Here is a 23537-nt window from a genome sequence, read left to right on the forward strand (position 1 = left end):
CATTTTTGGCACTTACGATTTAGTACTATACGTATAAGAAAAGACTAGTTTAGAAAATTTTTCTATAATCATTACCGTGGCTAATAAACTGTCATTCAATCTTCCTGATCCTTTCATGAATCAGCCCATGTCTTTTGAGCTACACATTCGAATTTCGTGTGAGATAGTAATTGAATAAATAAGAATTGTAGCAGGAAGGTTAGGAAAAATAAATGAACGATCGAAATATGAAAGCCTGCAAGAAATACAAAATTTATATTTGTTTGCATTTATTAAAAAATTATTGTGTAAAAGATTAATGAAAGAATATGATTCAAATTTACTCCAATAACAATAAGAAATACTAAAAATTTGATTATAATCATAATGTACTTTGTTATTAGTAGTTACCGGAAATAATAAAACAAAGTCAATCTAAATTTTATTTAAAAGATCAGCGAATTAATATAAAAAACTCAAAAGCCATAAAATACTACAAATATTAAAATACGTAAAATTTGTAAAGTAATCTTTACATTTGCATGATATCGTTACAAAAAATATAATCATTTACAATATTTCATCAATACTGAAATATAGATTTTATGTTTAATTCATTTGAAGTTAATTAAAACAATATTCATAACTCTTGAAAATAATCATAAGTCTATAGCATCTTTTCAATTGAATCTACATTTTCAAATATTTCTTTAGCAACACCACGTAAACAACTTTCTCGGACCATATCATCAGCAGCTCGTTCTCCTTCATTTTCATGTGTTGTATATGTATTCCAGTGAAATTCTGGAATATTTATTCCTGCCATTAATTTATTAATGTGCATGTTTCCTACATCACTATTGAGAATATCTGAAGATAATCATTATACGATGTGACGGTAAACGTCAAATTAGCGCTAATAATATAACCTAATTGCTGCCTGCGGGGGCAGCACCTACCGGGGAGACGAAAAACGTAACGAAGGAATTCGGCACGCGAGCAGACGGAACGCGCGCGATTGAAATTGAAGCAGTGAAGCATTGACTACCATCACGCTCGCCCGCTTTTCCTTTGTGCTATTACCGATCCGTGTGCCGTTAACACCGAAAAGAACAAGAGAGGAACGCCCAGATTAGTGCCAGCTGATAGTGATTGCTGTTGCCGAGGTACTATACATCTGCAGAAGGGAGAGATCCGAGCCGACGGAGAAACGTCGTCCTCGACGAGACCGAAAGAGTGTGTGTGAGGTTTCACCATCGAGGGCGAAACCGCGTGTACGCGAATTCGCGATCTGTGACACAAACACGAACAATCTTCTCGCTGTGCGACTCGCCATTGTCCATCTCGTACGTCTGCAATATAAAGGTAAGCTGGCCAGCTTAATCTCGCGGTCGCGATAGAATTGCATATATAACGATTAATTTTCCGACATCTCAAGCGTGCATGTAATAGCTCTTCCAACAAAGAGCAGCGAGCGTTCCGACACTGCATGTTGTCGTCGTGCGAGCGTCGAAGTAAACAAACACGCGGGCCGACCTGATGTAGCATATAATAGATAATAAAAGGTTCTGTTCGAGTCATTAACAAGTGCTCTCGACTCTCTTATTTCATATTGCTTCCACTCACTTTCTCGTAGATAAATAGATCTATTGGTTGACTGACGCCTGTTTCCCCACGCTCTCCGGATTACGTATTGAGCATCAATGATTACATTCGCCCTCTAATGAATCCGCGCGAATAAAAATAATTAAACGGTATCTACCCCATTACAACGAATCAACTATAATTTTTTTTATTCACGTAATAATGTGATTTTCTTTCTGGTACTTCGTGTTGTTTATCAATATTTACGACGGTGATAGTTTGGCGAAGTCGAAATTTAACGTCAAAAATAGAAACTAAGATAAATAACTCCAAGATATATTATTCTCCGGCGTTTAATTGAACACTCTGGTGATGGTTTTCATGATGAGATAGTTGATTCTTGAAGGTTATGTAGTTTGTTAATTTTTTCCGCATTAGCTACTTGCTTCAATCTCTTTTTATATACTTGCTTTATTACTAGTTTTCCTTTCCAAAACTGTTTTTCACTGTTATTTTCACTCATATTTTTGTTGAAATTTAAAACTAAGAAATGTTCTATCGTATATTACGGAACTCATGTAGATGAACACAACGATATTAAATGTACCAAGCATATTTAATGTGCGGTATTACCAAACTTATGACTAGAACTATACGAGTCAAATACGGGTACAAAAAAATAGTACAAAAATAAATAGCACAAATAAAAGTCTCTCACTCGACTAGCTCCTTGCCGTGGGTTCTGTCCTAATAATTTTCACGTTTATCATCAGTAAGTTGAGAAATACGTACCATATTGAAAAAATTCGCCCGATATTTGTGCCCGTTAATCACGCCCGTGATTTCTGCTCACAAATTTGTTTCAAAATTTTGCCCGTAATTAACGAGCACAAAAAACGGCTAAAAGTGACGGTCAGGCATCAAAACTAAACCAAAGAACGCGGTTTTCATAAAGTAAGAGAGAGAAGGAAATTGAATGAATAGAAAATTGAATGAATAATTGTACATTTATTGCGATAATAAGATAAAATATCCTAGCATTTGTCAGAACTTTTCACATTTGGGCAGTCATTTCGGGTGTTGATTTATCGAGTATTTCAGTATTCAAACGTTGCTTACTACTATGTAATCTTCATAGTACATATAATATGATATAATGATATTAATATATCATTAATCTAAATATTTTGAAGTACCAAATTAGCAATTGTAGACTTGATACAACACTAGTATCACAATGTGTATATAATACTATAATATTATTTGTAATAAAAGCTCGTGATGGTATCTTATTATGACTTTCAGAAGCTTACTTGATTGAACTAACAACATACATTTGCTATAAATTTAAATGCCAAAACCGTTATATAATTCCTATATGAGTACAATCTATAACAATAATTTCAATTATTAAATATAGTAATACTTAGTATCTTAAACTTTATGTTTAGGTGTTTTTGAATATCTTATATTTTTTGGGCTATGAAGTTTGTAAACGAAAAAGTACGAACATTTTTTAAATAAGAGGTTAAATAAAGTTAAACATTTTAGAATAAGAGGCGTTCATGTAAACAAATATTATGAAATTTGTAGAAGAAACAAATCTTAAAAAAGAAAGCTAAACTTGATTTTACATTGAACACTCCTGCTATGCTTAATGGTTACGCTAATCCGTATCAGAGGAAGACAAACTTGAACTTTGCGCTCTTGCGGAAGCTTTAGCAGCTCTTTTGAGATTCAACGATTTTTCATGTCTTTGCACTGAAAAAAATGTTAATTTTTTATACATCCACTCAATTTTTTCAGATGAAACAACAATTCTGAGACTCACTTTTAGTTTTCTCACGTTCGATTAAGCTGTTTATATGGTCACTTATGTACGTTTTCCAGTGATTTTTGTGATATTTTGCTTGCTTTTTATTCTGAGAAGTTTTATCAACCCAGCAGAAAAATGTTTCTGTAACAAATTATTGTATTCTTTGAAATGTCATGATCAATGTCGTCGTAATAAAATATTAAACATACTTCTGATAGCTGCTTTCTCGTCAGCTGAAAATTCTGAGCGAATCCTACCAGGTATACGGTCTCGTTTGCAACCGCTCAAAACAAATGCTTTGTCTATTAAATCCTCTTCTTTGTACAAAGAATGTATAAAAAATTTGATATACTCCTTAGCATCAAACATTTTCTTCATGGATTCCCAGTGCTCGCGTTTAATGCACACTCCATGCTTTAAGTGATACATTTTTCTCTAAAAAATAGTCGAGGATAATATTTATAAACCTTGTATAAATGTGTGCTTGTGTATTTACCTTTCTGCCACTGTTTTCTTCGAACCCTTTGTAATCTTGTACATGGAAAGTTGATAAATTATCTGAAAGATACTCATCGTCACTAAGCCTGGTGAATTTTTTTCTCTCTCTGCCATTACCATCCTCTTCATTCGTCTCTGACTCAGAAGAGTGCATGTTAGCATATTTTCGCATTTTTTGATAACCGTCATTTCTTGTGCCTAACGTTTCTTTTAGTAATCAGCAAAATATAGAATAATTTGTTTTTGTGTATTTCGCTTTTTACCTTTTATTTTATGATGGTCTTCATCCTCTTCACTTTCTGAATACGTACGTTGTTTAGTCGTTCGGGATTTTTGTTTTCTATCCTGCTTGGTTTGTGGATGTCCTCCGCGTTGGGACTCGTCAGCGCTTTTACCTTGATGATGTCTTTTTTTCTGAACCACTGGATTAACATAAAAAAATTTATTACAAGATAAGATATGAACAAATTTATAAAAAAAAGGCATTAACTCGGCAGAGTTTTCCAAAAATTTCTTTAGAAACGTGAAGAAAAAGTGGAACATAGCTAAACTCGATGGGGAAACCCTTTTTTAGTCGACAAAAGTACTAAAATTCATTTCAAAAATATACGACTTCTTGTTCTTTTTTCATGATTTACCAAAATCTGGTAAACGATAAAGTGAATCGGAGCTCATATTTGAATTCCTCGTTAAAAAATACATTGAAGACCATATTTTGTTTATTTTTTAGCCAGAAATTGACTCCTCCAGAGCGCGGCAAACCATATAAGCCCAAAAAAAAACGTAAAAATAGTAAAATTTCCAACATTTTGTATGTTTAATTAGTATTTCTGTTCTTTCAAGGCGATAAGAGAGATAATTTTGCAATCAAAAACTAATGATAAACAATAACTATATAAACGTTTTTCATTATTTACCATATTCTTCTTCAGAATTATCATCGTCAAACATCGGAGACCTTCGTTTTGTTGTCTCTTTTAATGTATTCTTGCTTGATCTCTTCTCATATGCATGACGACTATTTTCAGAATGTTGGGTTACAGAATGGCAAGCTTGATCATAGAATTCTATGTCTGAAACTGTGGTTTCCTCGTTAGTTATATTAACTGAAATATCTGGAAAGAATTTTAATTCATATTAGAAAATCTACTCATATTTGCTGTTGGCGGAATAAAAATAAATTCATTTTTAGTATTACTAGCAGAACCCGACGAAGTTATTTCCACAGAAGAAGCCTTTCTTTTTTCTGATCGAGAAACATCTTGGTGTTTGTGAGCAAAAGGCTCTGTTGCATGCGTATCATCTAAAGAGTCAGTGCGATCTGTAACATAGTAGAAAATTATATCAGTAATTCCAATTGTATCCATGTTGATTAATATATATATTACAAGCTGAGTTTATTACTTGATTCAAGAGCAGGAGCGATAGTAGTTTTTTGCGAGACTGGCTTGTCCACATTTTCTTGAAATTGTTCAATTATTTGTTGAGCTTTCAACAATAGTTGTTCTTGTTTTTTCATTTTTTCTTCCATCATAGCTTGCTTCACATTCCATTGCTCTCTCATTTTTTCAATTTCTTTTGCTTGGTTCTCATTGCTTAGCTGTAAATCATTAATTACTTTATGTTGCTCGTATATAGCATCATCATCTTCATAAACTAGCTTGTTCTTAGCCAGCTTGCTCAACTTTTGAGACAATATTTGCTCATCGTTCTTTTTTGATTGATTTTTGGCTTTTTCTTTAATAATCTAAAAAAAAATAATTTTTTATCAGTACTATATAAGCGATTCCACGTCAAGTCACCTGATTAAAAATTTTTTTTTTGATAGTGCTATATATATTGCATTATGTATGTAGATGATCTGTGCAAATTGTTAGATTTTTGAGCTCATAATTCGAATTTGAGAACATTTTGAAAATTGAGATTTTTTGAAATTTTGAAAAATCGCTCATTTTCATGACTGTTTTTTACTATGAAGGATCGATTTTAAGTGTAGGCATGTAAAAATATCTACGTTTCTAGTAGATTATGAATATTATATCAGTTTTGCTTAGTATATATATATGGAATAATATGGCACTGTCAACAAAATAAACAATCAAAATTTTGATCCGGTGAAATGAGAAATACCTTTTCTATAGCTTTCAAATCGTGTGCCTGTTGTTTAGCAGACTTAGATATTCCTTGATCATGACTTTTATCACCAGACTTGGCTTGGGAAGCATCATTTTCTTTCTCCCTCTCCTTTTCAGTTACCTCTCTAGCAGCCACAATTTCCGACATTACGTCACTTCTTCTTTTATTGTCAAATATGCGTCTCTTAGGAGGATCTAGCAGATCATTTATGTCATCTACAATATAATAATCATGTCAACAATTAATTCACTAATATAACTTACACAAGAGAGTCCCTTCTATGAACAACCATTACAAATATAATGTTTTCAAAATTACTTGTCTATCATATAATAATATAAAAGTCTTTCACCTGAAATTTCAAACACTTGAATTGGAACCTCTACCTTCTTGCCACCAACTAACTCAAACACTGTATGTGGAATATCAAAGTTGAAATTTTCAACGTCTGTAAAGTCCGTAATGAGGGCTGGGTCTATCAAAACAACTTTGTTTTTGGCATTAGGGTTAAAGTAACGGACAGCTGCTTGCAGCTTCCTCTCACTTGCATGTGACATGATGCTTTCTACCTAATTAATGTTATTCACAAAATTACTATGATATTTATCATATTAAAGAACTGTTATTCGAGTAAAATTATATATCTTCACTACACTTTAACAATAAATCTTACAATGGACTATTCGTTGCAGTAACATAACATACCAGGGTATGTTTAGTGTAACCATGGTAATGGATTTTTTTTTTCGGCGATTCTACTACAGATTATTTCGATTTAGTTTTTTTTAGCATTTTTTTATCGGCGGTGGCGTTTCGATCGACTATTTTTTTTTATCACGACTTAATTTATGAACGTTTTTACCTACAAATTAATCAAGTACTCAGGTTTGAATTTCGAGTTTTGTGAAACTAGTGCAACTTTGAATGTTCAAATGAAATTAAAATTTATTTGAATTTCAATAATATGTTTACCTACAAATTTGTCTCTCCCCTCTAGGTTTGAATTTTGAATTTGGAAAACTAAAATGAATTTGAATTTCTGTAATAGCTTACCTACTGATTTTTCCCTTCCCCCTGGGTTTAAATTTTAAATTTTGAGAAACTAAATTGAGTTTGAATTTTAATAATAAGTTTCTCTACTGATTGCTCTCTCGCCATGGGTTTGAATTTTATATTTGGAAAATTTTCTGAGTTTGAATTTTAGTAGTATGCTTATTTATTTATTTTTCAACCCCTTGAGTTTGAATTTTGCAATTTACAATACTAAAATGAATGTGAATTGTAATAATATTCTTACATATTTATTCCACCCCCTCACGTTTGAATTTCAAGTTTTGCGAAACTAGAATGAGTTTCAATTCATAATATTTTGTTTATACTACCGAGCGCCTTCAATGTAAACGTACGTAACCTTCTAAAAAAATCTGGAGTATAAAATTTGTTAGACTTAACCCTACCTCTTTTTTATTTTCGTGTGTTATGAAAAATGTTGCATGAATGAGAATAATTGTATCATTTACATAAAATGAAACGATCAAGGACATCAGAGTGGAGGCGTAAATCAAGATTCCCTTTGAATCATCACGAGTACAGTAGTGATGAAGAAGATAATGAGTATTACCGAACAGTGAGTTATATTCGTTTTCAACATTTATCAAATTGCTATAGTTGCAACGGGTACCTGGCGAAGAGCTCAAAAGTACAATTTGATATTTTTATTGTATCGATTTCGCCAATTTTTGTTGTACGGTGGCATTGAAAAGTCTCAGTCTTCAAGAAAATGTTACATTTCAAAAAGATTTATGATTGTAGCAAAAATAAGTAGGTATTTCGAGAATTTTTTGAAAGATGTATACTTCGGTTGCGTTGTTCAGATTGATAAAGTACCAGAAGTATCAAGCACTACAACTTATGCCAATTAGAGGATAAGTTGCTTGTAAAAAACAAACCAAAAATCCTATAGCAGGATTTTTAATGTACTGTTAAGTTAAAAAGAAAAATATTAATAATACATGTGCTTGTAATGAGCAGATTTTCGAATTATGCTTACTTCTATTTATATAATTTAAGTATAATAATTGTACATATTAGTAAGAACTTATACATTTATATAGGAAGTAATTATATCGTTTGGTTCTCAGGGTAATCATAGAAGGAGGATAGATCCCGCTGAAACATCAAAATCTGATAGTTCATTTGAAATTAGTTATTCTAATTTTCATAGTTCATCCTCTCCTTCCGCATCTACAATAGTTCCTGACAATCATTCTACATTAGGCTCGTCCGATGACAATGGAAGTTTAGCCTGCAATGTAAAATAGTATTATCAATAATTTAATACCATTAAAAACAATTATTTTAGTAATCAAATATTACCTCTAAACAGACACCTCAGTCTTCGCCTTCTGATAATTCCTCTGGAAGAGAACTGAGTACTGAAAATGATGAAAGCGAAGATGACAGAATGTATAGGGAATGGAGAGGTGACGACCCCTCTGATAATTCTGATGGAGATACTTCGTTCCAATGACTCAAAAATATATTGGAGCATGACGAGGACATAACTTTGAAAATAACAGTAAATAAAGCGGATTTATTGTTAGCTGGTTTGAAATATGGCATTGAATACGACTTATGTCAGACGGCATTAGCAGATTTATTCAAGTATGTAAATAGTGCACTACAAACGAAGCTACTACCGGACACAAGGTATCTTGTTGATAAGCTATTTAATGAAAGTAATGGCGTTCAATACTATGCAGTGTGCTCCAATAAAACTTGCAATAGCTATATTGGAGAGTTTTCTCGATCGGATCGCGAGATGATGTGTCAAGTTTGTGGTCAGATTATTGATTTGAAAAGTCCATGTTTCAATACTTTTTTTACTGTATTCAAAGTTGAAAATGATTGTAGCAATTTAATTTTACAAAATTTAGAGTACATTACCGGTGTAATTGATAAAAGATTTGAACAAAATGAAATGGTGAATGATTTTAACGATGGAAACTTGTATAAAGAATTTGTGCGTTCTTTACCTCCGAATGAAAGGAGAAATTTTGTTTCTTCTACTTTTAACTGTGATGGAGCTCCTGTTTTCGAGAGCTCGAAATACTCGATCTGGCCTATACAAATGATTATAAATGAGCTACCTTATGAAGTTAGGACTTCCAAACCAATCATTTGTGCATTATGGTTTGGCAACAAAACAGACATGAACGTTTTACTCCCACCTTTTGTTGATATGATGAACAGATTATCTAATGTGGGTGGGCAGTTCACAGTAAATCAAGAGATCCACACAATGAAAATTCATGCGCTTTGCTGTTGCTTTGATGCGAGTGCGCGTGCACCAATGCAAGGTATTGTACAATACAATGGATACTTTGGGTGCTCGTGGTGTTTACATCCAGGTGTGTACATACCGACTCTTAGAGGTGGTTGTGTCAAATATGTTTCGCTTGAAGATATGCCACCCAGAAGGACTCAGTTAGACATGATTCGCCACATGCAACTTAGTCTGGAAGTAAACGTACCTATTTTCAGTGTGAAGAGACCAACGAGCCTCGTTAATTTAGAGAAATTCGATGTTGTCAGAGGATTTGTAGTTGACGATCTACACTTTGGAGATAAAGGAGTTGCTGAGCAGATAACTGGTTATTGGATGGATACTAGTGGCCTTCCTTTTTCATTGTCCAACGACGACATTGCTGCTGTCGAAAGAATGTTGGCGTCTATGAAAGCTCCAAATCAGGTTACACGTCTATCTCGAGAATCTGCATCAAAGATCGCAGTTGGTGGAAGTCTCGCGAATGGGAAAACTGGATATTATTTTATAGCATTCCAATTATGTCGCAGTTTCTGCACAAGCAACAATACGTCCAACATTGGTCCTTATTTGTTGAAGCATTTTATATCAACAATAAACAAAATGTACACCCTGATGAACTACAACGAGCCCATGAACTTCTCTTACAATTTAGTTTGGAAACAGAATTTCTTTATACTCAACATAGCATGACGTATAATGTTCATCAATCTGAACATGTAACGCAGAGTACTGCTGATTGGGGACCATCATTTGCACACAGTAGCTACTGCTTTGAAAGTGGTAATGGTCGTTTGCTCAGAAAAATTCATGCTGCAAAAGGTGTATTATTTCAATTATGTAGATCTGTTAGCATGAGCCAGAGTGAGATAATTCTAAGACAACACTATGAAGCAAAGCCATTTACCCAACTTCGTTCTTTTATTGCTCATTTAGATAACAAATTCGCTGTCAATTCCATAAGAGGTATAAGTTCAAGGTACTTTGGGCCTTCTTCTAAAACGAAAAATAAATGGATAAGAGATCTTAATTTGTCCAATTACAGCCGAACTTACTCAAAAATGGTTAAAAACGGCTGTCTGTACACCACTTACAGACGCAAAAGGCTGAGGTCAAACAATTCATTTGCTTTCACTTCCAACGGAACTTATGTCAAGTTAAGAGATTTCATATTTGACGATGACACAAATAGTGAATTTGTTTTATGCAAAAACGTTACAGTCGCTGACGTAGATAATCCTTTTTATATCAAACAAATAGTAGATGTATCAGAAAATGTTTTTCCTGTACGAACTGCGACAATTATGAAAATCTGCGTCCATGTATCAAATGATAACAATCAATTTTTATGCGCAGTGCCAAACATGTTGCATTATTAAATGGTTGGGTGTATATATATTATTATTTTAATAAATGTACAATTATTCAGCCAACTTTGTAAATATTTCATTTCTTTCTCTCTATTTAAATGTGAAAGCCGCATCCTTTGATTTTGATGCCTGACCGTCACTTTTGGCCGTTTTTTGTGCCCGTTAATTACGGGCAAAATTTTGAAACAAATTTGTGGGCAGAAATCACGGGCGTGATTAACGGGCACAAATATCGGGCGAATTTTTTCAATAGGGTAATTTTTAGATAATATAATACCACGCCATATAAATATGATGGACAAAGTCTCAGTGAGTGTGAACTTGCATTGGTGCGCGTCGTGCACCATGCTACAGCGAGATTTATGCACAACTTTGGATTATTGTTTCGCAAATGAATTTTAAGTATAAAAATATGATGATTGTAATAAACGTGTATGTTTATGAGTTTATTTGCCTGTGTTCTGGCATGCATTCCATCTTATTCATTCTCACCTTCGTTAGGATTGATTGCCGTTTAAAAAGTCGATTCTTACGTTGCCAATTATTGTTAAGTGATTCATTCAAAACAAAATTAGGCAGATGATTTTTATTAATAAGTTGAATGCTATTACATAATAAGATTCAACAAGTGGTTAATAAAAATATCACGAAAACTGAGAATACTTTTATAAAGAAACATATGTAATTAAGAAAATGTACTATAATTACTGTGTAAATTATCTGAAAAATTGTTAACAGAAACTTAATACTGGTACTCACGACTATTAAATGATATTTCTTTTTACTCCATAAAATAACAGTTTTATTAAAAATATAAACATAATAAACTTATTTTGTATGAAATTCTCCAATCTCGTTTGTAAATCACTTTGCGTAATGAGAGTCTATGCAAGAACCTATAGAATTATCTGCACAAGCACAAGTTCTACCACCTAAGCCATCTGGGAGACATAACTGTTCATTTGTACATCTTCCATTTTCATATTGACAGATATTGGAAACTGTAACAAAATAGAATATGTAAATTATTTCATTACTTCGAAAATATTATATAATAAAATTCATGTAATTTTCTGAATTATAATAAAGCTGATCAGGTACACATATGTACTGATATAGAATCTATTAAACACAGTGTAAGCTAACTAAATTCCAGTCGTTCGCAAATATAATCAAACAATTTTTAAAACTAACAATGTCTAATTGCAACTCGAACAATTTGTTTCTTTATAACTAATTCTCTAGTGCGACATAGTAAAGAATAATACATTATGCACCAAAGTCATAAGCACAAACTCTTCAAAAGTCAGTCATTTTTCAAAAAGTTAGATCTTTGTCTTGGATAGATCGATTTAAACAATTGAATTTCGTAAACAGATGTATACAGCGGTTAATGACTTGATTCAAAATTGCTTAATTTTGCTTCTTAGAAGTTCGAAAACTAATTTTCAAGTCTCTCGACCCTCCGTCAGTCATATTTACGATATTTGATTGGGGTTGCTATATCCCTGTTTTAACATCTTATTCCAAAACATGTTTCCTTCTAAAAATGTACGATGAAATTTTGAGGAAAGCTTAATTATTTCAAAAAGGAAGCGAGGTAGTTATCTCGTTGTTTTATTTAATAATGAAGTCAGTTCTATAATTTTGTTCAATGGAATAATACTTTATTGATCCTGCAACTTTGCTGTGAGTAATCAACAAATGGTATGAACATTGTGTGACGGGTGAGGCAATCGTTGAGATTGTTCGCCCTGTTTGTCTCTGTCTCTCTTCCGCGTGCCCTTCTCTTCGCCTCTGCCACATCGATATCTTGGTGATTCGAACCAAGTATCGATGCTCGATGTGGTTTTATTTCAAGTTTAGTTCCTGAGCGGCGTCGGGGGTTGGAGCCGTGTGAAGAAAGGAGAGAGATAGAGAGAGAGAGAGATAGAGAGAGAGATAGAGAGAGAGAGAGAGAAGTAGTGTCGCCTGCGTGTCTTGCATGTGTGTACGTAGCCAGCGGCACTTGGTCGATGTTGGGTGCTGAGGGAAGGGGCGGGATTGCCGCGAGGGATAGGAAAGCGCGAATAGTACTGGCCAGGCCAGTGTCGTGAGCAATAGCTGACAAAAGTGAGAAGCGAGAAAGTGATCTACAACATTCATCGGACCTCCTTTTGGCGACGGAAAGCAGTGAGGAGACTGTGAGAAGCAACTAGCCCTTCTTGGACTTTCCGAGGAGCTCGAGAGGACGTGCAGCCACAGCGAGGGGGACGTCGAAGAATGACAGAGCAATACCAGCTGAAGCCGATCACCGGGTTCCCGACGACGCCCTTTTTCTCAGGTCAGGTATTCCTCTGTATTTTCGGTGTGTCCCTCGGTTTCCCTTCTCTCTCTCTCTTAGATAAATCGCCAGAACGTGGACAGGTGGTGCGTGCGTCTAACTCGCACCGCATCTGCCAGACGACCGGACGAGTGAGTGTGAGGCGATTCTTTGTCTCCGCTGCGTTCACTCGTAGGGAGACAGGCTCACACGGCCTTCTTTCTGATGCGTAAATCGCATCGAACCTTGTAAGCGATTAGTGAATAAAGACTGTTAATGATAAACGATTTGGATCATTTCTGCTTCTTCTCCTGTCTCTCGATTGCAGCATCCAGACCACTGATCGACGAAAGCCCATCGACGCCTTCCGCGGCTAAGCGAATGCGCCTTCCGTACTCTCCCTTTTATAAATAATTAGTGACGCTATTGACTTAACGCGTGAATCGCAAAACCATGTTAAGAAACGAATCGTGTTACAATTGTATTAATAAATAATGCGTAAAACAATGAGCTGATCATTCGATCCTTACTCTTCTTAAATGAACATGCACTACGCAATAACCCGAATGCAGAAATTAAATAATAAATAATTATTTAACTTTAAGCTAGGTTGTGAAAATTATAATCAAACATCTTTCTTCGAATATTATTCTATATAAATAATAACCATCAATAATAAGCCAAGGTTCGCTTCATATAGATATTAATTTTACGTGTTTTACTGAATACGAATTTTTTTAGTTTGAATTATTTAACATAATACTTTTTTTTGGAATACCGTTTATGTATGAAATACTTTATACTTACTTCAAACCTGCGTACATATCGTTACAGATATTTTTTGAGTTGTTAAATATAATTGGAAAGAATTAAGATTAAAAATTGTAGTATTTAAATCTTACTTTATTTATTAATAGTACAATGATGCCTGATTATTACTAACCGGTCAGTATTATTATGGATTACGATTGGAAGTTAATGTAATAATTATCTGAATTTGAAAATATTCGTTGATAAGCAATTTTGAAAAAAACTTTAAAAGAAGTTGATTCAACTGATTTCTTTGTGATTGAAATATATTATAATGGAATGAAAGAGTTAACGATCACAATTATTCGATATCTGAAATTAGACAATGAAGTCAATAAAGTAAATAATATTAAAGCAAAAGTCATTTTATGAAGTTCATAAAGATAAGAGAAGTATTGAAAACGATACAACTAGATAACATGTGTTTTATGTGTGTGTGTGTATGTATATGTTTGCGTGTGTATGCGTGTTTTGTGTGTATCTGTGCGTATAGATGTGTTTGCGAGTCTTGTGTCTCTGTCTTCTGTTTCCGTCTGTTCTTATGGTCTTGTAATTTCGTATTTTTGTCTTTCCTTTTCTCTCTCCTTTTCGTTTCTTCTTCTTTTCCATTTTAGCTCCATCATCCACGCTATCTTTTCTTTGTTTCCTATTATTATTTCTTCCCATTCTTCCCCTTCCTTTTTGCTTTTTTCACATTTTTCTACTACGTGTTTCCAATTCTCTTCCTCTTTCATACACATTCTGCATCTCTTATTTTCTTCTTTTTCCCAATACCTGCTTCCTCTCGTTTCGTTACCTAACCTAAACCCTTCCCTTATTTGTTAACCTTTTATTCTTCCCTCTCCTTTAATCTATACTTTTTCATTTCTTCTTTCAGTTCTTTCCACTCCTTTATGTATCTTGACTTTTCTAGCTTTTCTTCTAGTTTTTTTTCTTCTTTTTTCTTTCGCTTTTCTCTTATTTCTTCTCAAAACTCTTCTCTCATTTCATCTCCCTCTTCCCTTTTTCTGTATATTTTACTTTTTTCTAGCCTCTCCTCTCTCTCCTACTTCTTTTTATCCTTTTACCTTTTTCATTTCTTTCCCTTTTCATTAGTTCTCTCCATGCTTCTTTTTTATTGAGCCATCTCTTTCTTCTCTTATTTTGTCTTCATACCTCACCAGTGCGTCGAACAGGTTCATCCTTAACTCCCAATTCTTTCTTCCTTAACTTCCCTTCTACCTTCTTTATCTGTTTTTTATTTCCGTTATTTCTGTTTATCACATATCCAAAGTAGTTGTACTCTTTAACCATCTCTATCTTCTCATCTTCCTATTCTAATTCTTCTTCCTTCCCCCTTCCTTCTTCTCTCCTGCATTTCATCATCTTTGATTTTCTTACATTTAGCTCTAATTCCCTTTCTGCCAGGTATCTTTTTAATTTTTTTAGCGTCGCTTTCATTCCACTTTCACTCTTTGCCATCATCAATATATCATCTGTATATCCTAATGTCCATATTTTATTCCTTCCTATCATTACCCCTCCTTCTTCCACCTGTTTGATCTAGACTTCCAAGTCGGCGAAGGTAAGATTAAATAGCGTGGTGCTCAAAGGGCACCCTTGTCTTACGCCTTTGTCAAGTAAGTCTCAAACTCCTCAATCATTTCTCCTCCAACTTTTACATTACTCCCTGTTTTCTTATATATTTCTTCTATTCTTTTCCTGATTTTCCCATTTATCCCTTCCTCTTTCATTATTTCCCATTTTTTCTTCCTCTTTATTTTGTCAAAAGCGGCCTTCATGTCGGCAAAGAATACATACAGTTTTCCTCCTTTTTCCCTTAATTCCTTCCCTATTATTGTTTTTAATATATATATATATATTGCGGGAGGTTATATTGAGACTTGGATGAGTGTGGACGCGTCTTGTGTGAGTGCTGAGTATAACGCAATTTAAGAGAGAAGGAGAGCGGGAAGTGAAGAGAAAAGTGGAGAAAAGGTACAGGAGGAGTGGAAAGGGGTTTGGAGAAGAGAAAAAGTGAGGGATACAAAGGGCGAAGGAAGTAAGGTGAGAAAAAAATAAAGGGAGAAAGGATAGGTTAGGTTAGATAAGACAGAAGGCGGGAAAAGAGGAGCGTAGGAGAGGGATATAAAGGCGAAGACAAAGGGAATAAGAGAGAGAGTTAAGGCGGGAGCAAGGTGGGGAATTGGAATAGGAAACAGGAACGAGATGTTCATAACGCCAGGAACAGCGAAAGAGAGGGACGGTAAAGGGGATAAGAGGAAGGCAAAGAGGGTGAGAGGTAGAGACAGCGAAGAGGGCCTGACGGGAGGAAACAAGGAAGAAGTGAGGCAGCTGAAAAGGTACAAAAGTGAAAGCGAGGGGAGTGGAACAGATGGGGATAAAGAGAAAAAGAAGAAAAAAGAAGACAAGAGAAGTCGGGAGAAAGAGTGAATGGATTGGAAGAAGAGATGAATAAGATGAAAAGATGCATGGAAGGAAAAGAGACAAGGGCAGAAGAAAAAGGAGTAGATAATAGGGATGAAATGGATCACATGAAGGAGAGGATGGATAGAGAAAGTAGGGTAAATAATATAATTGTAACGGATCTGGAGAGAGAACTGAAATGGGAAAAAAAAGGAGACGCAGAGGAATGGTTAAAGGACAGAATGGGAATTAAAGGGGAAATAATAAGCCTAAGGAGTATAGGAGGACAAGAAATAAAACAGAGACAGGAAGGAATAGAGTATAGAAGGAAGAGGATGTGGCAAATTAAGTGTGCCTCATGGGAGCAAAAGGAGGGAATAATGAAGAAAAAAAGTAATCTAGGGGAGAAAAAAATATATATAGATCATGACTGGACGTGGAAACAGAGGAAAATAAGAGAGGAGGTAAGAAGAAAAGCAAGAGAATTGAAAAATAAGGGCAAGGAAGTTAAAATATGGCACAACGGGGTAAGAGCAGGGGAGGAAGAGTGGAGGTGGAATGAGAGAGAAGAAAGAATGACAAAGAAAGGAATGGAAGGGTTTCGGAAATAAAAGTGAGAGAGGAGAGAAGAGAGAAGAGGTGAAGGGAAGAAAAACGGTAAAAATGTTATTCTGGAATGTGACGGGAATAAAGAGCCTGGAAGAAGAGGACTGGAAATACATTAGAAATTTTGATATAGTAGGACTTACGGAGACATGGGTGAAAAGAGAAGAAGCAGAAATAGGAATAGGAAGAAATTTGAATGAGTATAACATTGAATGGAGGGACTCGAGAAGGGAAGGAAAAAGGGGTAGGGAGATAGGGGGTGGACTGATGGCAGTTAGAGAAAGACAAGGGAGAATAAAGGTAAAATGGAAGAAAGAAAGGACAGAAGAAGTCATAGTAGGGGAAATAGAGATAGAGAGAGAGAAATGCACGGTTGCATCAGTCTACATGCAGCACAAGAAAAAAGAAAATTATGAGTACCTAACCGAAGAAATAGAGGAAAATAGAGGTAAAATATTAATAATAGGAGGAGACTTTAACGCTAGAACAGGAGGCGAAGGAAGAGAATGGGATAGCGAAGGACAGATAGAAGAAATAAAAACAAAGGATGGTATGATAAACGCAGAAGGGGAAGAGATGGTTAAATGGCTAGGAGAGACGGGATTAGTGATTATGAATGGAAAAAAAGAGGGAGATGAAGAGGGAGAAATTACATATATAGGAGCGAGAGGGATGTCGATGATTGACTACGTAATAGGAAATATAGGAGGGGAAGAGAGAGCGAAGAAAATGCAAATGGGAGAGAGAATCAATTCGGATCACCTACCAGTAGAAGTGGAGCTAGAAAACAGGGTTGAAGAAGAAGAAAACAGAGAAGAAGAAAGGTTAAGAGAAGACTGGAGCGAAGAAGGAATAAAAGAGTATCACAGATGGATAGGAGCAGTAGAAGGAACGGAAAAATGGGAAGAGATAAAAATTAGAGTGCAGAACGCTATAACAAAAAAGAAAATAAGGAGTAAAAAAGGAACAAGAAAAAGCTGGTGGAGAGAAGAATGTAAGGTAAAAAGAGACAAGGTAATGAATACTCTGAAAGAACTAAGAAGAGGAATTGGGGATAGAAGTGGTTACATGGAAGCAAAGAGGGAATACAGAGAGGAAATAAGAAAGGCAAAAGAAGAGGAAGGAAGGAAAGTGGCGGAGGAAATAAGCAAAGATAGAACGAGAAGGAAATTTTGGGAAAAAGTGAGCGGAGGAAAGAAAAAAAGAGCAAAAATAGATGAAAAAATAAGCAATGAGGAATGGCTAAAACACTTCAAGAAGCAGCTGGGAGAAAAAGAAAAGGACGACAATAAAAAAGAAGAAAGAGAAGAATGGGAAAGGGGGGAAAAAGAAGAAAGAGGGGAAATAGAGGTAAAAGAGGTAGTAGAGGTGATAAAGAGAATGAAAAAGAAAAAAGCAACAGGAGAAGATGGGATTGCAAATGAAGCGTGGATGGCTGGGACTGAAAGCCTAATAAATGACCTGACAAAATGTCTAAATAGAGTAGGGAACGGAGAAGGATACCCGAACGAATGGAGAAAGGGAATAATAATACCAGTATACAAGAAAGGAAAAAAAGAAGAAGTAAGCAATTATAGGGGTATAACGCTGATGGACACAGGATATAAGATATATGCAGAAATAGTAAGGAAAAGACTAGATAGAGAGATAGAAGAAAAAGGAATACTAAGCGATACGCAAATGGGCTTCAGACTAAAAAGAGGAACAACAGATGCAATATACGTGCTAAAAACAGCAATAGGAAAAGAAATCAGGGAAAAAGGTGGGAAATTGTTTGTCTTCTTCGCTGACATGAAAGCAGCGTTTGACAAGATAAGAAGAAAGAAGATATGGGAAATAATGAAGGAAAAAGAAATAGATAAAAGAATCAGAAGAAGCATAGAAGAAATATACAAGGAAACAGGATGCAGAATAAAAATTAGAGGAGAGATAACAGGTGAATTCGACACAGAAAAGGGAGTAAGGCAAGGGTGCCCGCTGAGCACCACGCTATTTAATCTTGCCTTTGCGGAGTTAGAAGAGAAAATGAGTAAAATTCAGGAAGGAGGAGTGGTAATAGGAAGAAAGAAAATTTGGACGATAGGATACGCGGATGATATAGTAATGATGGCAAATAATGAAAATTGGATGAAAGAGATGCTGAATAAACTAAGGAGATTCTTAGAGGAAAGAGGGTTGGAATTAAACGTAGAAAAGTCAAAAATGATGAAATGTAAGAAAGGAAGAGGAAGAGGAAAGGAAGAAAGTTTTGAGTGGATAGGAAAGAAAATTGAAATGGTAAAAGAATATAACTATCTGGGATACATAATAAACAAAAATAATGGGAATAAGAGACATATAAAGAAAACAGAAAGTAAAATAAACATGGGACTAGGAAAAATATGCGGGTTGGGAGAAAGATTATTTAAAGAAAATTGGAAGCTAAGGATGAGGTTATTTGACGCGTTAGTGAAAAGCGTGATAATGTACGGAGCAGAAATATGGGGATGGAAAAGATACGAGGAAATAGAAAGACTACAAATGAAATATATAAAATGGGTACTGGGCTTAGACAGAAACACACCGAGTTATCTGATAAAATGGGAAACAGGAAGAAAAGAAATAAAAGAAAAAGCAATGGAGAGAGCGATGAGATATGAAAATAAAATTAAAGAAGAGGGGGATGGAACAATAAAGAAAGAAGCATGGAGAGAAATGAAGAGAAATGAAAGGAAAAGAGAAGAAAGAAATGAAAAAAAAGGAGAGAGAGAAGAAAGACTAGGGGAAAGTAAAAAATACAGAGAAAGAGAAGAAGGAGACGATGAAAGAGAAGAGTTCTGGGAAGAAGTAAGAGAAGAATTGAGGAAAAAAGAAGAAAAAGAAATGGAAGATAAGCTGGAAGAATCAAGATATATAAGAGAGTGGAAGGGGATAAAGGAAGAAATGAAGAAGTGTAGACTAAAAGAAATACAAAATGAAGGGGAAATAAGAGGCCTACAAATAAGAGAGAGGTGTAGGTTAGGGAACGAGACAAGAGGGAGTAGATACTGGGAAAAAGAAGAAAATAAGAAATGTAGAATGTGCCAAAAAGAAGAGGAAGATTGGAAACACATAGTAGAAAAATGCGAAATGACAAGAAAAGAAGGAGAAAAGTGGGAAGAAATAATAGTTGGGAGCAAAGAAAAAATAGCATGGATGAGGGAACTAAAGTGGAAAAGAAGAAGAAAAGAGGAAGAAAAAGAGAAAGAAAAAGAAAAGTGAAAAGAGAGAAGAAAGAAATTGGTAAGAGAGAACTGTAGTAAGCATAAGTGAAAGTAGAGGGAGCGGAGGAGATCGCAGAAAAGGTGTAAAAGCCTTAAGGGGTCTACCCACTACTCGCCCTCAAAAAAAATGCCTACTTTTGGGAATTTTTTTAAAACATATTGTGAACCATATTGATATAAATATTGTTAGGTGTGATAAATAATGTCTAAAACTGTATAAAAAATTTTTTTTAATCCATTTTATTTAAATTTTGTGAACAAAAACCATGGCTGAACGTAAGTCCTAAAAAATAAGCGAGGTGAACGATACCACCATTTTCTGAAGAACGGCTCGTCTGAAACAGAAAAATCGAACTTTTTTAGATTCAGTATGACAATAGCTAGGTTTGCGAGCTATATTTACAAATATTTAGCAACAAATAACAAAATCGCTGCCAAAAAATCACAAATATAAAAAAAACACTGATTTTTTCGCTGTTTTTTGAGGTTAAGATGTATTAAAAGTATAATATTGTAATGTAAAATAGCTTGCAAACCTCGGCTTATATATGTAGAATACGTGTTTTAAATTTCAAGAGGATCGGTCGAGTAGTTTTGCTTAAAATGGTGGTACCACCTTTGAAAACGTTGTTTTGAGAAAAACGCGTTTAAAGTTTTTTTTAATGAAAAATTCTTTAAAAATCTTACCTAAACTCAATCTGCGATACCAGCACCGTACATTTCATCTTCTTCTTGTTCAAATTCTTCATTCTCTGCTAATCTAGCTTTCTTTCGTGCTGACCTGGACTCTTTAGAAGATTGACTACTCCTGCGGTTCGCCGTTGAGATGCGCGATGGCTTAATATAATAAGCTTTCGAACGCAGTCCTATGCCTAGTTCCATCAGATTACAAAATTTATTTATACCTGTTAGTCCAATTCCAAGTAACCGAAAAATAAATACTAAGCGACGATTCACTTCATAGCCATTTCCAATTTTGGGACAAGAATTGATATACTTTTCTCCGCACTTTTCACAAGCTACACACAATTGGAAACCTAGTCCATGCTGAGCATATTTCGTAAATTTAACTGCTCCGTTACACACTTTACACTTTAAATATTCTTGTAACATACAAAAAACTGCAGCAAAACTTATAAACACGTAACCAGACGTGGGATCTTCGTGTATGTCTAAGGTGACATCTTTTGAATTTTTGAGTTTTTCAGCTGATTTACTTGCATGGTCAGTTCCGGTTTCGTCGGAGAATTGATTCCCGCGAAATTGTTGTTTTTTCTTCCCCGTCAAACCTGCACGAACTCGGTTTGTTCTGCTCCCTTTCGGCATGATGCTGGTCGTACGAGATCACAGACAAAACTGACTGTCGAAATATATATAAGAACAGCACTAGAGTTGGCTTATTTCCATCCAAAAACTATATAGTAACACTTAAATTCAAAGAAAAAAGGTCGAAAACATAGTCGAAAAAGAGAATATACGATTTACTTCAGGTAGCAGCAGCATTTATTGTCTAAGAGATTTAGCCGGCAGAAGGGGCGGGCAAGCGCGTGCAGCTGGCGTAGCGCGCTCAGGTAGGCGCGCCGAGGTAGCGATGTACAGGTCACAAAAATATATAGTTACACTGCTCGGATCTTTATAAAATTTTGAAACAATATTCTTACATACATATACATTCGAAAAATGTAAAAAAAAAAATCGATTTTTCAAAAGTCGAGTAGTGGGTAGACCCCTTAATACGGACAGGTGAGAAGACCGGCTAGATAAGAAAGAAATAAAAATTCATAGAGTAAAGAAGGCAAAAGAAAAGATTAACGAAAATGGATGAAATTGAAAGGAAAATAACGAAGATAGAAAGAGACAGAAGAGTAGAAAAAGAAGACCTAGAAGAATGGATGGAAATAGAAAGAAAAAAAAGAAGTGATCTGGAAAATAAGGTAAAAGAGTTGGAAAGAGAGGCTAGGAACCAGGAAATAAGACTAAGAACAATTGAGGAAAACCAAAAAGAAAGCAGAAAAGAAAGAGATGAGAAGGGAGCAGAGGAGGAAGTGGAGAGAAAAAAGGAGAAAAACAAAAGAAAAAAAAGGAAGGTGGAAAGTGAGAGTGACGAATCACCAGGAGAAGAATAGGACGACTGGAAAAAAAGAATTCTGGTAGTGAAAAAGGGACCAAAATGGGAAGAAGGTGTAAAAATAGAAGAATGGTTTGAAAAGGTTTATAAAGTGAAAGTGAAACATGTAAAGGAATTGGGAGAAAGGCTGCAAGTTGAGTTTAATAGCAGAGAAGACAGAGACAAGATATGGGACCTGGAAAGAGAACTATACAGAGAAGGAAAAATGAGCTTAGACGAGTGGCTGTCCTTTGAAGAAAGCAAAGAGAGGGATGAAATGATAAGAGCAGCAAAGAAGGTCCTCAGTGCTTGCCAGGAAGCAGGAGTAGTAATGGACATCGTGGTAGAAAACAGAAGAATGATTATAAATGGGAGGACATACAGAAAGAGAGGAGGTAAGTATAGGAGGGAGAGAGAAAGAGAGAGGATGGGATAGAAGATGGAATGAAAGTGTGAGAAGAAGACGAAAAATGAAGGCAAATGGAAAAGAAGAGGAGAAGGAAATACAAAGGACACTAACACAAACAAAAACTCAAACACACACACACATACGTCACACAGTAGAGAAATAAATTGTGCTTGTAAATACTAATATGTAACATTTTGTTGAATAAATCATATATATATATATATATTGCGTTCATTGTTCCTCTTTTCTTCCTGAATCCCATCTACGTATCGCTTAGCGTTTCTTTTGCATCTGGTTCTCTTTCCAGCTTTTTCCTCAGTATTTCCGCATATATTTTATATCCCGAGTCCATCAGCGTTATTCCTCTATAGTTTTTTACTTCTTCTTTCCTCCCTTTCTTATATATTAGTTCTATTATTCCCTTCCTCCATTCTTCCGGATATCTTTCCGAAATCCCGAACACGTAAGTATATATAAATACATGAAAGAACAAAAGGGAAACAGAATAATGATTAAGAATTATGTAAAGAGGGAAACAATTAATGAAGTGAATTAAAAGGAGGAAAATTATAGGCAAGGTAGGATCCAGAATTGTCTAGATAGTTTGAAGTGGACGTAAAGGCTAAGATATTAAAAGGAAGTGAGACGGCTGGTAGCTTTAAGAGAGACGGAAGATTTGAAAGAGATTCGAAACTGATTTTATGATGAAAGAGCTATTGCTCAAGTACTGAGAAAAGTGAAAACAGCCAGGACTTGAGTTCAACGTATATGTCCTTGTCAAAGTCAGTGATCAATAACTGATGTGATGTTCGTATCACTTATAAATAAAATATTTCGAACTCTCGTAATCTAGCTAATGAGTAAGAATTTGTTTCCAAAGATTTTACTCTAATTGTCAAGAAAATAGATAAATAAATCAAATGTAATAAATAAGTAAATCAAATATA

The 23537-nt window shown here is 34.9% G+C and overlaps 2 protein-coding genes across 2 annotated transcripts in view; both read right to left on the reverse strand.

Moving 5' to 3' along the window:
• Window positions 1-646: 646 nt before the first annotated feature.
• Window positions 647-5441, reverse strand: LOC131667532 (uncharacterized). The gene is made up of 9 exons (XM_058941002.1): window positions 5282-5441; window positions 5076-5198; window positions 4795-4992; window positions 4141-4299; window positions 3876-4084; window positions 3589-3814; window positions 3395-3520; window positions 3256-3324; window positions 647-849 (listed from the first exon to the last, which is right to left on the reverse strand). The coding sequence occupies exons 1-9, from the start codon at window positions 5439-5441 to the stop codon at window positions 647-649; spliced, it is 1473 nt and encodes a 490-aa protein (XP_058796985.1).
• Window positions 5442-11344: 5903 nt separating this feature from the next.
• The window catches only part of LOC131667519 (nidogen), a 425923-nt gene continuing 413730 nt past the window's right edge, over window positions 11345-23537 (reverse strand). Inside the window, exon 18 of the mRNA XM_058940985.1 lies at window positions 11345-11709. Within this exon, the coding sequence (XP_058796968.1) occupies window positions 11573-11709 (137 nt within the window). The 3' untranslated portion in view covers window positions 11345-11572. The remainder of the gene's footprint in view (window positions 11710-23537) is intronic.

This window comes from Phymastichus coffea, unplaced genomic scaffold (genome assembly GCF_024137745.1).
Source record: "Phymastichus coffea isolate CEN01 unplaced genomic scaffold, Cenicafe_Pcof_1.1 PCOF00067, whole genome shotgun sequence".
Taxonomy (NCBI): Eukaryota; Metazoa; Arthropoda; class Insecta; order Hymenoptera; family Eulophidae; genus Phymastichus; species Phymastichus coffea.

Excerpts from the sequence above, each read along its gene's own strand:
- LOC131667532 (XM_058941002.1), bottom strand. The coding sequence starts at position 5,441 with ATGAGAGAGCAATGGAATGTGAAGCAAGCTATGATGGAAGAAAAAATG. Across the intron at positions 4,085-4,140 it reads AGACCATCATAAAATAAAAG|AAACGTTAGGCACAAGAAAT; the intron begins GTAAAAAGCGAA and ends GATTACTAAAAG. Across the intron at positions 850-3,255 it reads CGCAAGAGCGCAAAGTTCAA|ATATTCTCAATAGTGATGTA; the intron begins GTTTGTCTTCCT and ends GATTATCTTCAG.